Raw genomic sequence first — 17,440 nt, forward strand, 5'->3', positions numbered from 1 at the left:
GAAGACAAATCTTTCCTGGGCACTTTACTCACTGGGGGTGATGGAGTTTATATCTGTTCCAGCAATCCACAGGCCATGCCTGCAGAAGGTGAGATGTTGTTGTGGTTTTATTTTTTGGTTTTTTTTTTTTTGCTTGTTTTTTCTTATTTTGGTGGCTTTTGGTTTTTAAACATGAGAGAGAGGGTGTGGGATTCATACTGTGGTGAGCCAAACTGTGCCATCATCTTAAACTTTCAATTTGCCTTTCCTAGTCTCTTGTGTTTAATTCCATGTCTGGTTCTTTTGTCCCCAACCTCTGCCTGAAAGTCCTGGAGGAGAAGGAAAATATTCCTTTCAAAGCCTCCTCCTGGAGCTGACGTGTTCCTGGTTTTTGCCACTGTCATTTTCTCTCAGGAATTCAGAGTTTGTCAGCTCTGCTGCTCACTGTGGTACAGAAAAATGCTTGATTTTGGTCTTTCTCACATCCAATCCAGTTACAGCTTTCTGACACAAGATCCCTGGCAGCAATCTTGGATTATTCCTCTTTTTTTGGTGCCTTTTCCTTCAAGACCTTAAACAACATGAATAATCCAAGAATAAGTCTGAAAACAATTTGATAGGACTGCTAGATTTCTCTCCCTCCTTGTGCCTTGAATTAATAGATACTTTTAAAGGCACAATACTTTTATATTCTATATATATATATATTTTTTTTTTTTTTATATACAGAGTAGGTGTTGCTGTCACAATGCTGATGTGCAGCAGGAGGTGGTGAATATCTGACATTAAGTGCTTGGTGCTGACAGTCTTTAGAGGAGAACCTTCATCTTTATTGTCTTTGCCCTGGAGTGTAGAGGATAAATAATGATGTGCAAGGCAATTAAACAGCAACCCTCACATAAGGGCAGCTGCTTTTGCTCTAATTGATCAGATTTCAAAGAGAAGAGGTTAATGCAGAGTGTGATGTTCAGCTATTTTGCAATGCAGTGCTGTGGGCACTTGTTCACTCAGTAAATAACTGGAGAATGCTGGATTTTTTTTTTTTTTTTTTGCTTTGTTAAAACTGGCTCTGTGTGACCCAAAGGAAAAATTTACTTTTTTATATTTTTTTTTTTTGAGATTTGTGCAGTTAAGTGTTTTACTGAATCTTGAGTTACAAGTAGGTGCTGTGAAGACCATTATGAAACAGTGCAATGAGTGTGAGATTTTTTTTTAGGTGTCACATGGCAGTGAAGCTGATTTCGTTCCCCAGTTTTTTGTGCTCAAATTTGGTCTCTGCTGATGTTGCAGCCCTGTAAGGTGCAAAAGGTGCATAAAATTCATGGAATACTTTGGGTTGGAAAGGACTTTAAGGAACATTTAGATCCAACCCCTTGCCATGGGCAGGGACACCTTCCACTAACCCAGGTTGCTCAAAAAAATTTAATTAATAAGTTAAATTTTAATTTAAAAGGTTAATTTAAAGTTATTTACTTTAAGCTTAATTTGAACTTAGTGTTCTAATTTTCCACTTACGTTTTTACACTTCAGTTTGTTACAATGTTTAAATTTTCAATTGTTTTGGATGCAATCTTTACTTAAGTTCTTGTATTGTCAGTTTTGTATTTCTGGAAGTTTGAAATTTGACAGGATGGAATTTTTTTTTGTTTTTGCTTTTAAATTAAAAAATGTGCCTCAGAATATTTATGATAAGTGGTTCTGTGGGGTCAGATGAACTCAGATGCACTTGTAGTCATGATTCCTGCCCCTGGTAACGAGATCCAGTAGAGACTGAATGGTTATAAATATTATCCCAGATAAAATAAATGCTTTTATTTAATAAAAATAAAATAAATTTCACTAAACATTAACCCAGATCAAATTTACTGCTTGTTAAATACAACAAAATCCTGCAGGAACATAGATTTCTTCCTCAGGAAGAAGAGACAGTCTTGAGAAGCTGAAATGTTGATTTATATTAATACAAGCCTTTTCCCTTCAAATTCTAGGCAAATTGTATTTCTTTTCTGATGGAATTCTGTTCTGTGATCCCCATCATGGCAGCATTTCCATTTCCAAGAACCACATGAGTTCCATTTCTCTCTATGATGGGGTGAGTGTTTTGTCTTTTCTTTCTGTCATAAAGTTTTCATCAATTTTTAAGATTTTTTTAGCAATGATTCTGTTGGGTCCTGGTACAAAGTTTAGATTTCAGCTTCACTTTCAAGTGTCTGTACAGCTGTAATAACTGATGCAAATCACTGCAGTTTTGGTGCTGATTAACTGAAATTAGTGAGTAAGGAGAAGAGAATTTTGTATTGGAATTAGCAATGTGCTGTTAACAGTGTGAAAACTGCTTTTTGTTAAAAGAAAAATTACAGAACACAACATTCATCAAACATCTCACAGTGTGAAGGGATAGATGGAGAAGAGTTCAAGGTGTGGTGAAGTCATAGGGTGTTTGGGAGGGTGAAATGCTGCCTTTTATTAAAAATATATTTCAGTCTCTCACTTGGCCACCAGAGCAGTGTTCAGGCTCAGTGGGAATTGAGAGGTTAATGATGGCAGCTCAGCTCTGTCCATCTTGAGGCAGAAACACTTCAGGCTGGAAAAGAGATTATTTGTGTTGGTTACTGTTTCCTAAACACTGGGGAAAAAAAAAAAATCAGTTTCCTTTAGTTTCCCTTTTGTTCAGGTACAGTATTCCATATTTATTCAGTGGCCTCCTGCAGCATTGTGCTGAGTGATTTCATCCCACAATACAGGAAAGCAGTAAAATACAATAAAAATGTGATTCAATTGAGATGAAAACACGGCAGCTCAGAGAGTCTTACCTTAGCTGCCTTTTCTTGGACATCAGATTGATTGCCCCTCGTTTAAGGAGCTATTTTAACACTGACCTTCCTTTGATTGTTTGAGTCAAGACACTCACTTTCATAAAAGTTGCTATTTCTGGGACCTGGCCATCATTCTTGAAATGGTGCCAGATTTTTGTGTGAAGCTAAGCCTTGACAGGGAGTCTATTATTGTTCTACTGACTTGGCAGAATATGAGGGTGGAGGGTTTTGAAACTGTTAAGAAGTGACAGGAGAAGCAAGGGAATTGTTGGTTGCTCTTTCCAAAAGTTCTTGCAGCAACATGGATGGAAAAGCAAAAGGAGAATTTAATGTTCTGATTAAAATAAAAGATACCAAACCTTGAAGTGATACAAAATACAGGTTTTTTAGCAGGTTTAGCATGATGCCTGTGATATATTCTTCTTTTTAACTTGAAAATATCTGTGCTCCTGCTCTTGCACGTGCTGCAGATTCCTGTGCTGTGAGGAACTGAGCACTGAACTCCTGAAATCCCTGGGACCCCTGCATGGAGCTCAGGAGAGATTCTGGCCATTCATCAAGTGAACAAATATTACCAAGCAATATTTAGATTTCACAATGACATTAACATCTTGTAAAACTTGGAGCTGGCTCCTTTCAACCTCGTGTCCATGGGGATTATTGCTGCTGCTGCTGCTGCTTTTCAGCTTTTTTCAATTTGTGGAGCCCAAAATGTTTTCCAGGAGCAGATTTTGTTGGACACTTCTCGTGCTGACAGCAGCATGGATGAGTTGGCCTTGGAGTCACTTCTCAGGAAATCTCTTAAGTCATCCTGCAGAATCCAGCATCTGTGGATTCTCTTCCAAAAGCCATTTTCTCTTAAAAGAAATTGTTCTCTTTGAGGAGAATATTTTTGTGTGTTCTTCAGTAACCTTAGTGATCTTGAGAGTATTATTTTTATGATTAATCCCTCAGTCAGCAAAGCAGAGAGATTCTGTTTGCAAATGTCTCTGAGTTGATACCAATTCTTACGTAACAGTTCCCCAACTTGAGCTTTTTCTTCTCAACAATGAGTACAGTGAGTTCTTTGCCCATTTCTATTGCAAGTGAAGGGGATGCCACTAAAATTCTTTGAATTCCCATTTCCCAGAAATGTTTCATGCTTCTCAATTGCTCTGATTTTTTAAAACTTTGATGTGAAAAGCGTTATAAGTGAGAAGGGCTTGAATATAAAACACTTCAGCATCCTGCAGATTTGAATATAAAATCCTGTCCTGGATTCCACAGTCATGGAATGGTTTGGGTTGGAAGGGACCTTAAAAACCATCTTGTCCCACCCCCTGCCATGGCAGGGACACCTTCCACCTTCCCAGGTTGCTCCAAGCCCCATCCAACCTGGCCTTGAGCACTTGCAGAGATGGGAGATCTCCTACCACCACTCTGGGGAAAAAAACTCCAAAACAAACTAAAAAATAATCCAAGAAAAATCCAATCAGTGCTTTTTTCAGAGCAAAAATGGAACTTGAGTTCAGTGCTTCTGAGGGAAACACAACCTGAGGGCTTCAGCCTCCCTTGTCACCTTTTTAGGTGGCATTTAAATAATTTTTCATCTGGTGTCTGTGTTGGAGATGTGGGTGTAGACAAAGAGTTTGTTCTTTGAAGCAGTAGCACAGGAAGGGTCTAGATTTTGGTGTAGACAAGAGAAGATATTAAAATTTAAGCTTTGTTTTCAGGACAAAAGTTTAGTGCTTCGCTCAAACTCGGATCCTTTGTTTTAAGCTTGTAGTATCTCCACTAACTGCAGAGTGGAATCTGAGGGGTGCTCCACCCCTCCTGCTCCATCCCTGTGCCATGCAAAGTAGAAAATGTTAATTTTAACTTGTCCTGTTTCTTCCCTTTCCAGGATTCCAACAGCATTGTTGCTGCTCTCTTTATAGACTTCAAAAGTTCCCTGCTTCCTCATCTCCCCATTGAATTCCACACCCAGAACAACTTTCTGATGATTGCACTTTTCCCCAAAAGAAAGATTTATAAAGCTTTTTATTCACAGGTAAAGTGAAAAAAGTTTGGTTGGGATGGGGGAGAAACCACATAATTGCTCTGTGTGTGTTTAAGATGTGTGAGAAACTCAAATTTCTGCATGAATTTCCAGTGATGGTGCTGCTCGTTGTGTTTAATGCTCCCATGTGCTTTAACTTTGCCTTCTGAAGGCAGCCAGGGCTTTAAAATCTCTTTTTCTGAGCTGCATTTCAGTGTAGCTCTGGTGTCTAATTTGCTGCAGGGATTGTATGGAGTGGCAGAGGTTCCATTGTGTGTTTTTGTGGTCAGACACATTTGGATCGTGATCCTTGGGGAAGTGGAGTTAAAGTTTTTAAGTCTCCCATATGGCATTGCATTATTCCCTGAGTAGATTGGCTTCGTGCATTGTGCTGCAGAGGCTTTTAATAAACCCAACTTTATAACAATAGTGCTTTTGAGGAAATGAGCCTGGAGATTTTAGGACTTCACAAGGGTTTTAGGATGTGCTCATCACACTGGGTTGGAAAAGACCACCTAGCTCAGTGAGTAGTCCCCACTGGTCGTATTAATGGTCCCATAAAATGTCTCCTCCTTTTATCTTAAGTGTTTAAATTCTTCCCACTGTTCCACTCTGTGAATGGCTGGAAATCTGTTGTTTGTTTGTATTTGAATTTTCAGCCCATTTTATTAATTCTACTTCTATATCTGTTTTATTTTTCTTTTCTCTACGAGAACACATCCTCGAGATACTCACAAATCTCAGACCTATTCTTTCTGCTTTATTTGACCTAATAAAACAAAACCAGATTCTTTTCAATCTATGCCTATAAAAAGTTCTTTTTTTCTTCTGATAGTTGTAATGGTTTTCTTTTGATCTGGTTTTTGGCTGTAGATAATCCAAACTGTTTGTAATATCTGAGAGGAGGGTATTTGTTTCCTCTGTTGCTTTTTCTCAGGGCTATTTATTCCTGTTCTCCTTTGAGTTAATTTTTTTTTTTTTTTTTCTGAACAGTTCCACACTGAGGTTCAGTTTGGGCAGTTTAAGTTTCTCATTTGGCATCACATCAGTTGCTTTGCTCAAGCAGATAAAACAAATCTTTTTTCTTCAGGGTGTTCTCTCATGAACAAAACTCTTCATCAAATTGATTGTACCTGATTGTGTAAACCGTGGAAATATATTGTTGTATTTTGTCAGTATTTACCTTCAGGTGCTTATTGATTTCCTTCAAAATTCTTTCTAAAAGTCTGTGTGCCTCACAGGTTACAAAGATTCACTAAAATTTAGGTTCTGCTTCTACTCTTCTCAATTATCTGGCTTGATACCTCACTCACTGGAGCTATACTTTGATTATTCCAAGCCTCCTGGAAATAGGGGATTGCAACTGCCCTGTTTACCCAAATCTGGGTTTGTTAAAAACTGAGATGCTGAGCCCACAGAGGTGCAATCTGCTGTGCAGGATGAGGCGATGCCTTTTCCCATCCTCACTCTAAAGGGTACAGGAGGAAAATTTGTTTAGGCTTTGAGATGTGTTGATCTCTCTCATTTTTTTTTTCTCAATGCCATAGCAGCTCTTTTTAAAACTTTCCTAAAATTATACAAAAGGACCTGAGCAGGTCTCTACTTCTTCTGGACCTGACATATTTCTATATTTCTAACACTTGTTAGCCTGACCTATCACTTTATCCCCAACCCTTTGACTCTTACAGAACACAAATTTCCCTTGACCATTCATTTTTTCCATTCCTCTCAGGCATTTCTTTGAGTCCCTTCTGTGTGTTTTGAAGTGGTTGTTTCTTTAGTTGTGTGGATCCTTCTGCATGAGCAATATTGCCTTTGTTAATATCAAAAATATATTTTATTTTGATGGTTTTTATCTCCCACCCTTGTGTTTGGGATGCTGAGTTTTTAATGGAAAGCAGTCGTGTCCCCCCCAGTTGTTTTGTCTAGCAGACAGTTATTGTGAAAAATGACAATGGCTGTTGCCTTTACTTCAGAAAAGAAGGGAAATTCCAAACACTGACAGGACTTTGTGATTCATCTGAATCTGATTTCTAGGTTCCCAGTGCCATTCAGATTAATGTGTCTTGGCTGGAGCAATTGGATGTGAGCCAAAACATTCCCTAGAGAAATGAAGGGTTTCCTTTGCTTTTGGGAGGGAACAGAGTTTTTCTTCAATTTCAAGTAATGATTGCTGCAATCTCACCTCATGAAAATTACAGCAGTGCTTCAAAGAGACTTGAATTAATTCAGTTCATGCTGTAGAGAACTTGGGTTATAAACACATTTTTATCAGGGAAAATGAGGCAGTTTCAGTACATTCCTAAAGCACTTCCAATCTAACCAAAGAAAAAAAATTGCAAAATCTGATCAGTGGATTTGAGTTCTAAAATTGGAAGGGACCTCAAGGCACATCTCATTTCCAACCCCCTGCCATGGCAGGGAACCTTCCACTCTCCCAGATTTCTCCAAGCCCCATCCAACACTTGGATACTTCCAGGGAAGGGGCAGGCACAGCTTCTCTTGCAGCAAAACCTTTATTGTGCAATATTTAATGGCTTGTGAAAATGTGTCTGTTTTTTTAGGTGAGCAAAACCAATTCCTAAACAAATTCACAGCAAATTTGGGAAAATAATGGCACTCATACATAGCTCTGGTTCATTCCAGGTTTTCTCTTCATGGCAAAACCAGACAAACTCAGGATTATCTTTAAGGGTTGTCCCAGAAGAATTCCTGTCTGAGGAACAAAAGAGGCTGTAAGTTCCTGCCAGTGCAGTGCAGTTACACAGAAGCTGCAATCAGAAAAATGTTGTTATTTATTATTTTTGATAATAATTAATTGTTTTAATAATTAAAAAAGGGTGCATTCTTAGTGCAACACTCACTTTTTTTTTTTTTTTTCTATCATTTAATATGAGCCCATGTGGTTTAGAGAAGAGAAATTTTTCAGTTTCTCCTTTAAGTAATTAATCCATTTCCTTCTTTTAGGCATTCCAGTGTCCAGAAGCTCTTCAATGCCTTGTCTTTTGCTTCTGGGGAAAGATGCAGGGAGCTGAAACTGTCTGCTGCCATTCCAGGACTGGAGAGGTGAGAAATTACTTTTGTGTTCAAGGGATTCATTCTGTCAGAAATGAGACAAAAATGTTTTGGTAGATGTGATAGCCATTTAAAAATGTTTCTTAAATAATTCTCTTTACACTAGGATGTTTTTATTCTGAGATGAATTATTTCCTCTCTAGCTTGACCTTTTCATACTCTTATTTTAGTAATTTCCCAGCTATTTATATGGATGAAATCTTTTGCTGTCAATTGTAAAGAAGTAAACCTTTTATTTTTGGAAGGTTTGTGCAGCACTTCACAGTCAGCAGCGTCAGTACCAAGCCAGTGATGAGGGCACATCTTCCTGTCCTTCTCCAACAGTCAGAAACCATTTCTGACAGCAAAGCAGAAGGTGATAAGGTAAGGAAACAAGTCCACAATAATTTCTCACCCTCATCTAGAATATTTTGAGTATTTTCTGTCATTATTTCTCTTGTAGTGTAATAAAATACTAATCATGTTCAGCCATGCTCTGTCTCCTCCACTACCACCAGTTTTTTCTCTATTTTTTTTTCTGGTTATATGCTTAATTCTTTTCCATTTAAACAGTATTTTGGAAGTGCAAATGGCCTTTCAACCTGATGAAACAGAGGCAGAAAATGAGGTGTAGATCTTTAAGTGAAGTGTTTCTCTAATGTCCAGAGAGACTTTGTCTTGTTTTTATGAATTGCTGAATAATTTAACTGAATTGTTCTCTGGAACATAAAAGTCCTTTAAATAGCATAGGGGTAGCACATGATATTTAACATTTGCTGATATTATCTGTACAACACGCCTTTCTCTATAGGGGCAATAACAATTGTCCAGTTTAAGGTGTGCTTTAAATAGCATTTTCAGAGAAAATATTTCCTTGGAGCTTCCCAGCTTTTGAAATCTGCTGAAAACAAAGCCAAAGCAGCAGGAATATAGTCTTGCAATATTACTGGGGTCTGATTCAGAGACCATTCTGAAAATTAATAAACCCTTAGGAACGTTTTTAAATCTGATTTTAAGGTTGGTTTAACTATGGATTCTTAAAAAAGAAAGAAAAAATCTATATGAGTCATAGAAAGCAGCTATTTTGGTGTCTGCACCAGTGTTTCTGTGATTATTTTGTGTTTAGACTTCCCTTGTCCCCTGTTCCTTGTTGCAGGTGATCATCACCATCATCACTGGGCTGCCAGGGTGCCGTTCCAGCGACCTGTGTTCTTTCCTTGTCACTTTTACCAAGGAGTACGGGAGGTTGGTGCAGCTCTGTTTACACTGATCACCAAAACACAGCTTGGCATGAAGGCAAAAAAAATTACCACTGTTTCACTTGGTGGTTTTTTAAACCTAATTTCAGACTGCCAGGGAGATTTGCCCTTAAATGCATGCATTAAAGGGCATTTTCTGGTTTTTTGACAGAAAAACAGCACAGATTTCTTTGTTGCCTATTCCATGTGGTGAAGAGCTTCCATTTATTCATTTGTAGTGATTCTAAAATGCTTTTTTTTTTGTGTTTTTTTTTTTTTTTTTGAGAAAAGACTGTTCTAACAGTCCTTGCCACAGCCTTGTTTTTAATTTAGCCTGATTTGAGGTACATTCTGGACACCTGTTGTATGGCAATGAGATAAATCTGCTATAGGAATTTGCCACTTTGTGTGTTGATAGAACTTCTGGAAAAGAAAAAAAAATCTTGTCCTTTTAATTCTTACAGCCAAACACCTTAGCATTTAATCTTAGCCATGTTCTGCACTGTTCTTTTAACTCAATATCTTGATTTTATCATGTTGATTCAGAACAGTTTTGTGGTTCTATTATAGGACAAACACATAAGGTGACTTTTGAAGGCTGTGTAATAACACATCTCCTCATGTTTTCCTGCAAATGTCATTGTGTTACTTTCCGTTTTTGCAGTGAAATGTTTTCATGCCCAGAGTCTTGAATTGGATTTGTCTAATTTTTGTTTACTGCATCACTGCCAGTGATCAGAATTACTCATATGATTTATACAGCTTTGAAAAAAGCTGGTGAACATTGTTTTATTGGGAAAAAAACAACAAAAAACACCCACAAATCCTTTGGGCACCCACATAAAAAATGTACACATGCTGGAAATGATAGAAAGCCAAATAAATTCCCCTTCCCCATGTGGAACGACACCACCATGAGATGACGAGAGATGTGAAATCTTTGAGCTTTTCAAACTTCATTTGGGTTTGTTGCTTGAAAAGAGGAAGAAAGCAGACCTGTTCAGTGCCAGCACATGAACTCTTTGCTCGTTGTGTGTGCTCCAGGTGGATTGTTTATCGGCAGACCATGGACAGCCCGGAGTGTTTCAGTGCCTCCCACTTCCAGCGCTTCCTGGCCGGGCTCCTGGAGACCCAGCAGAACCTCGGGGTCCGTCAGCCCGCCCACCTTGGGAAGAGCAACAGGCTGCTGGTGGTGCTGCAAGGGTAAAGAATCCAAACTCTTTGAACTGTTGTGTAGAATAAGGCACTTCTTGGTTACACAGCTTTTCTATCCCTGTTGGTTTTGTTGCTCGTGTGAAAAAGGTGTTCTCAGCCTTCCTTCCATCTTCTGGGTGCGCTCATAGCCCAGAAGCTCCCTGTGCTGGGCTGGTCCCTCAGTGTGGGCAGCAGGGGAGGGGGGATTCTGCTCCTGTGCCCTGCAGAGATTTCTCCAGCTCTTAGGTCACAACAGCAGAAAGACTTGGAACTGCTGGAGAGAGTCCAGAGGAGGCCACAGAGCTGCTCCCAGGGCTGGAGCCTCTCTGCTCTGGAACCAGGCTTGGAGAACTGGGAATGCTCACCTGAAGAAGAAAAGGCTCCAGGGAAAGCTCAGAGCCCCTTGTAGAGACTAAAGGGGCTCCAGAATAGCTGGAGATTGATTTGGAACAAGGGATGGAGGGACAGGACACAGGGAATGGCTTCAGATTGAAAAAGGGGAGATTTGGTTGGGATATTGGGAAGGAATCCCTGGTTGTGAGGGTGCTGAGGCCCTGGCACAGGGTGCCCAGAGCAGCTGTGGCTGTCCTTGGATCCCTGGAAGTGCCCAAGGCCAGGCTGGAGCAACCTGGGGTAGTTGAAGATGTCCCTGGTTGTTGCAGGAGGTTGGACTAAGATGGCCTTTAAAGGCCCCTTCCAACCCAAACTAATCTGTGATTGTGACTCCAGAACTGCCAGCAGAGATCAAACTCACAAAAATCTTCTGTTGCCTGATAGAGCAGGTGATAGCAGAGGAGGATTTAGTAATGTGTTTTGGATAAATGCCATTTTCCTTGAGGATAAAGGTGAAAACGGAGCCACCTACCTGTGTTTGACATTTCCATCTCCAATGTAGCATTTCAGAACCAGGATCATCTTCTGAGTCATTAGAAGGTGACATAAACCAGTGTGAGGGAGGCACTACCCTGACCTGGCTGCAGTGACTTCTAGTTCATCCTTCTCACTGAGGATGTACAAATGGAACTCAGCATTTTTTTCATTATAGTCCATTCTGATAGTGCTAAAATTCATCATTTTTTTCGTGTTGGAGCCAGATTGATTTTTTTTTTTTTTGTGTAATTAGTAGGGATGGTATTAAGTGCATTGATGGGCAAAATAACTGATACTCTGGTGGCAGCACTGGCTTCAGGAACAGATAATTGGAAGTTTTCCATTCTTAATGGATAGTTTGATGTTACTATAGTCAGCTTTAGAGAAGCTGGAGTTCTCTAAATATCCCATTCAGCTGATAACTGACAGTAGAGAAAAGTTTGTAACTGGCTGAGAAATAAATACCTGAAATTAATACTCAGGTTCACCTAAGCCTTGATGTCATACAGAGATAAAATGCAACAGTGGTTGAAGACCTGATAAAAAGTGGATGCATTAATGGGAGAAACATATTTAAATTAGAATGCTGATAGGTGAGAGAAGCTGTTATTTTATTCATTTTTTAACTCAATTTGGGCTTAATTTACTTGGCATTAGGCATAAAATGTTTGTGTTACGTTGTGCTGTTTGTGCTTTCTGCAAGCTGGATTTCCAGTTGTTCAGTACAACGTTTACACTGTTTTTCTCTGGATTGTTAATAATTTAATTTTACTATAACTTCCAGTCAGCTTAATTTGTCTGGATTTGCCAAGTTCTGAGCTGCCTTCCATCTCTTCTGGAGGCTCTTCTGGAAATCCAGTTTTTCTCCAAACCATTGATTTCTTCCTGGGTTGGGAACTGTTCTGGTTCTCTGAACCCATTTTTTATTTTGGTTTCTTGCAGGTACACTGATGTTATTGATGTTGTGCAAGCTCTGCAGACTCACCCTGACCCAGATGTGAAATCTTCTTTCATCATTGGAGCAGTCAACACCTGCGTGGAGCCTCTGAGCTGCTACATGGAACACAGGTGTGCTTTGAAATATTTCTACAAGTTTAAGAACAGATATGTTGATTTTTGGTATCACTTTTATATAATAATTAGCAATTTGTGATGGTTAAAAGCCACTGAACTGACTTAAATCCCATAAAACTGTTTAATAATCCATCTTGGAGGAACTTGGAAGTGCTGTTTGGTTTATCATGATGGCACTTGATTTCCACTGGGTATATAATTATATAGAATATCAATAGATGTTCAGCTCCTAGAAGAATAAACAAAGATTATTTAAATACAAATCTCTGGGTAAGGGCTTTGAAACATTTGCACAGTCATTTGTTTTCTGAATAATTCTCTTTTTTGCAGTCTTGTAGTAAGTCAGACTGAAAATGGAGATGTGCATCTCAGTTTGATTTATCGGTTCTGCCACTACTTTTGGATGTTTAAAAAGACTTTGCAGGTTTAAAATATGGAATTTAAGGGAAACAATCCCTGAAATGGGGAAGAGAATGACAAAGCACGGAAGCCAAAGCATTGCAAGTGTTAAAATCTGATATCCTGGGTTACTGCAGAGCCAGGGTGGGGAGGAAATGGTCGCAGAGCCAAGTCACTGACCTTTTGAAATAGTTTGGTTTCATAGTAAATGTGTGTGCTCCAGACTTCTACAAACATGGAAATAATTTCTCAGACCTACCTGTAAAATTGTAACACCCCAATTTTTTAATTATGCCTTGCAGCTGATTTGATAAAAGTAAGTTCCAGCAGTTAGAGTTTTTGGAGTTGGTAGCACTGCTTCTGTTTGTGATCAAACTGTGCATCACAGCTTAGAGAAGAGCTGCCCAAGCAGTTTCTAAAAGTGCATTCCTGACATTTCCTGGCTGTTCTTAAACACTAACCAACGTGCTGCTTGTGCTTTGCAGTAGTCAATAAATAGACCTTACCTTGCTGCTTCTTCTTGTCTCCGTGACAAAGATACCAAACAAATATTAAAGACTACATAAAAAATGGGTGAATTGATGCTGGAGTGGTGTTTAAACTTGTTCTTTCCATAACTCTAGGAAAGACAAGTTCCATTTCTGTTTTATTTTTAACTTACTAACGAGTTCCTAGTCATGGTACTGTGTAGTGTTATAGCAGCAGCAGCCTGCAGTCCTTTAATACTGTTTGTCTCCTGAAGTGTAGAAGCAATGGAAAGAGAGGCTCAGCCTGTGCTGTAGATTATTTATATTTTGCTTTGGAGTTTGTTCTGATAAGAATTTACCAAGCAGCCACACAGTGCCAATGGCAAACCTTGCAGTTGAGAAGCTTTGGTGATTTCACTGTGAGAATGGAACAGAGTGGATTTCATGTCTGGCTTGAAACTTGCACTCAAGAAAATCAAACCCATTTCCTGCCTCAGAGTTCACAACTGTAGAGATCCAGCTCTTCTTTGAGCATGGGATGAAGCTTTTACCCATTCTGAATTTGCAGACCAGGCCAGGGGAGAGGGAGTTGAAGGGAACAGGTAAAAATCTCTTCTTGAGGTTTTGTGTCCATGATAAACCTCCTGAAAATAATTGTCACTTGTCACAGCAGCAGAAATTGGCATTCTGTACATCCAGTCTTTCTATGGAAAGTTCCCACTCTTTGTAAGGCACAATTCTTTAGGGCAAACTTTAAATTCCTATTGTCTAAATAAAAATTAAAATAATATTGAAGCTTTCTGACTCCTTGGAGTACAGAAGAAATTGCATGGTCGGAATTAGCTCTTAAATCTGTTGGAGAATTAAAACCATCTACAAAATGATTTCTGAGGGAAAAGTCCTTGAAAGACATAAGCTGTGAGGATATTGCAGTTACATGGATTGAGGAAAAGAAGCATGAAAATGGTTTGGTTTGTGAGACTCTGTCAGCATCCAAGTGAATGTAAATGTTTTACTTTAATAATAATATCCATTCTTGATATGTGAACTTTTTGGTTTTTTAGGCTTCTTTTTCCCAAGTTCTTGGACCAGTGTTCACAAGGTATGTGTCACTTTTCCTGACTCTGAGCTCTACAGAACAATAACTGAGCCATGTGGCCAAATAAATACCTGTATTTATTATTTTGTGCTATTAATACACGTAGCCAAAGGGTCATGATAAACTCTTGGAGGTAAGAACAGACAATCTCTGACAAACATCATGGGCAGAAAATGAAAAAATTCTGGAACATGATCCATTTTGGAGTTCTCCTCTCCAGGATGGGTTTCCTAAGACCATGAATTAAATTGCTCACACTGAGCTGTTGTAACTGGGATTGGAATGGATTGGATTGGATTGGAGTGGAGTTCCACCCTCCTTTGGAGATACATGAGGAAATGGAGCTTTCTTTTCATTTCAGCTCTATTAAAAAGGGAAAAATGAGGGGTGCCTTGTTCCCCAAATGCTCCTCTTGGTGTGGCCTGGAGAGTCCTTGCAGGGCTCATCACTCACTGCAGCAAAGCAGCTCAGCTGCAGGGCTGGTCCTTACCTGTGTGTTCAGTTTTATATCCTGAAATAATCACTGGCTGCATTGGCAGGCTTGGGAATTAGAGCAGGAGTTGGCATAAATGGGATATGATCCTTCCTCACCTGCCCTTGAATCCCTGCCCCAAATGTTCAAAGCCAGGTGAGTTTATTTTGTCATCGTATTTAAATGCAGTGTTGGAAAATCAGAGTAGGATGCTGTGCTCTTCTTAAACTCTTGATTGCTCTGCTTGGCTGCCAGAGTGGTGCACCTCTTTTTCATGTGTGAAAAGAACCTTAAAGAATGCAGTTGTGAGCAAGCTGGACAGAAATTTCTGTAGGTGCTGTTATATAAATCAGTATTTTATTTGGAGAAAAGTGTTGTGAATTTTCCAGTTCACAAATTGGCAAATTATCATTTGTACAGCCACTGGTAAAATTGAAGAGAGCAGGAGAATGTTAAGAATATGAAGAATTATTAATTACTACAGAGATGTTAAGTGTGCTAATTATTTTATGAAAAAATAAATAAAAGTAATACCCAAAGCTTTGTGTTTTTTAAAGTGAATTTGTACAGACTGAATTGGGTGAGAATTGATGTTGAAGGCGAAACTGCAAAATGCCCAGGACAAGAGTAGCTGATTTTCTTGCAGTCAAAATGCTGTAAGAATTACAAATACTGGAGGTTTCTTGGGGCAGGGAATAATTTCTGCACGTTGCAAAGTGTTGTCATCCAGTTCTGTGATACAGAATGTGACATCAGATGGCTGAGAGATCCCTTTGTGTAAAGAAATTGTTTCACAAAAATAGGGGTAATTTTTGTGTAAAAGGTTCAAGAGGAAAAGTACCCTTTGAAGTGAGATTTGGGATGTTGTGCATGCCAATATTGTTTGTTTTGTTGTGTCACCAATTGGCCAAGACTGTGTTGTATTGGTTTTTGGATTTATTTTTTTCTTGAAGTTGGGATTGAAGGTACTTGAGATGATAGTTTGTGTTTAGATTTAAATGTTTATTTTTTAAAATTTATGTTACAGTTTCATAGGCAGTGAGTTTTGTATTTCATATCTTACTAATAAGGTACAAAATGGTTAGCTATTTTTTGTTATAAGGTTTTTTAAGGTTAAACTATCTAATTAAGAAATTATACTTAAATTGTTTTTACTTTTAACTTAATAATTTATTACTTGAAGTCCACAATGTGGACTTTTCTGTCTAATTACAAAATACTACTCAAACTTATGAAGAAGATGAAGAAGGACTAGCTTCTGTCCTAAAACTTTTATTTTGTTTTATATATATTACTATATTTTAAAAACCTAAACTCTTGGTTTTTTACTTTGTGGTATTACATGCTTTTAACTAAACTATACACTTGTAATTTTAGTGTTATTAATTAATTTTGGAGGCTTTCTTTATGGCTTCAGGTCAAATGTAGTGTTTTCTTTGGAGTTAGAGTCTGTTAATATAGAAAGTCTAAAATTCTCAGTATCTAGAACTCAAACAGTGTTGTACTGGGCTTTGTACAGATCTGAAAACAGAACTTTGTGGGTGTAAGAAAAGCCAAGTGCAGCCATTGGCAAGCAGGAATTAATTAGACTTTGGATCTGTACTTTTTCCTTCTATCTTCCAAATGTGGGGAGTGAGTTGGGTTTGCCTTTTGCTGCCTTTCTGTGCATCACAGGGGTTCCTGGGCACGTTATCAATGTGACATTTTCCAAAATTTCTGTTTGGAGAGCCCCAAAACTGACAGAGGCAATTGGGGATTGGGGAGAACTGACAAAGCCTCGAGCAGAATGACCAACAGGAGTATCCTCTGCATAGTTCCTTAAACTTATCCAAAAATTCCTGCCACCATCTGCATGCTGTAATTCCCTTTTGTCTCTCTCTGCTTTTTTGTTTTTTGTCTTTCTGTCCTTTCTTTCTTTCTTTCTTGCACAGAAGCTGTAAGATGATACCTTCCTAGTCTAAGGGCACCCTGGCATCCCTTGTGAAACAATTTCATATAGAACACAAATTAAGACATCACCATTGTTAAATATTCCCATTGTAAGTTTGGGAGCAAAGAGGAGCCATTATTTTCATACAGCATATGTATTTTTAATCCATCCCTCCTGTTCCTTTCCTGCTTCCATTGAACACACTATTCCCCAGGCTGCAAGGGTTCTTTTCTTTGGAGGAATGTATAAATAAAGATTTAAACAAAACTGGGTGGTCTTCAAAATGCATCTCTTAGAAACAGAGATGGCAGTGGCAGTTTGAATAGAAAAGGTTAAATTTGTTCATTACTGAAGCTGTGGAGGCACCTTCCAATGCTCAGGAAGTTGTTTTTCTTTGGCTTACACTCCTTGTGCATCAATCCAGGGTCATGCACTGTGCCTGTGATCCCAACACTTCCAGGATTTATGGCTGGGTGTGAGCAGAGCCAGAGCTCTGAGCAGGCTTGTCCTGCTTCCAAAACTCTGTGGGAGTTTCCAGTCAGGAGTGACAGGGAGTGCCCTGGGCAGGCACACACGGAGCAGAGATTGATGGAGAAGGAGCAGGGGTGCTGAGGAGGAGATGAGCTGCAGAGCTCTGTGATTTACTAGATTTGATTTCCCCTGAATCTTTTTTTTTTTTTTTTTAACTTAGAGCTTTTCCAACTTAATCCTTGACAGTTATGGATCCTCTCTCTCCAAGGCATGGTGCTGCCAATTGTCACATGGACTCAGTGGCAGCTCTGCCACAGGGTGGTGGTGGGTGATTCCCAGAATAATTTGGGTTGGAAGGGA

The 17,440-nt window shown here is 39.0% G+C and overlaps 1 protein-coding gene across 1 annotated transcript in view; it reads left to right on the forward strand.

Annotated features, from left to right (window-relative positions):
* Positions 1 to 17,440, forward strand: part of DNAAF9 (dynein axonemal assembly factor 9) — a 70,772-nt gene that overhangs the window by 38,229 nt on the left and 15,103 nt on the right. Inside the window, exons 20-29 of the mRNA XM_032747938.3 lie at positions 1 to 88; positions 1,968 to 2,071; positions 4,678 to 4,824; positions 7,459 to 7,547; positions 7,780 to 7,878; positions 8,133 to 8,250; positions 9,023 to 9,111; positions 10,149 to 10,307; positions 12,111 to 12,236; positions 14,173 to 14,210. Of these exons, the coding sequence (XP_032603829.3) occupies positions 1 to 88; positions 1,968 to 2,071; positions 4,678 to 4,824; positions 7,459 to 7,547; positions 7,780 to 7,878; positions 8,133 to 8,250; positions 9,023 to 9,111; positions 10,149 to 10,307; positions 12,111 to 12,236; positions 14,173 to 14,210 (1,057 nt within the window). The remainder of the gene's footprint in view (positions 89 to 1,967; positions 2,072 to 4,677; positions 4,825 to 7,458; positions 7,548 to 7,779; positions 7,879 to 8,132; positions 8,251 to 9,022; positions 9,112 to 10,148; positions 10,308 to 12,110; positions 12,237 to 14,172; positions 14,211 to 17,440) is intronic.

The sequence above is a fragment of the Taeniopygia guttata genome, chromosome 4 (genome assembly GCF_048771995.1).
Source record: "Taeniopygia guttata chromosome 4, bTaeGut7.mat, whole genome shotgun sequence".
NCBI lineage: Eukaryota > Metazoa > Chordata > Aves > Passeriformes > Estrildidae > Taeniopygia > Taeniopygia guttata.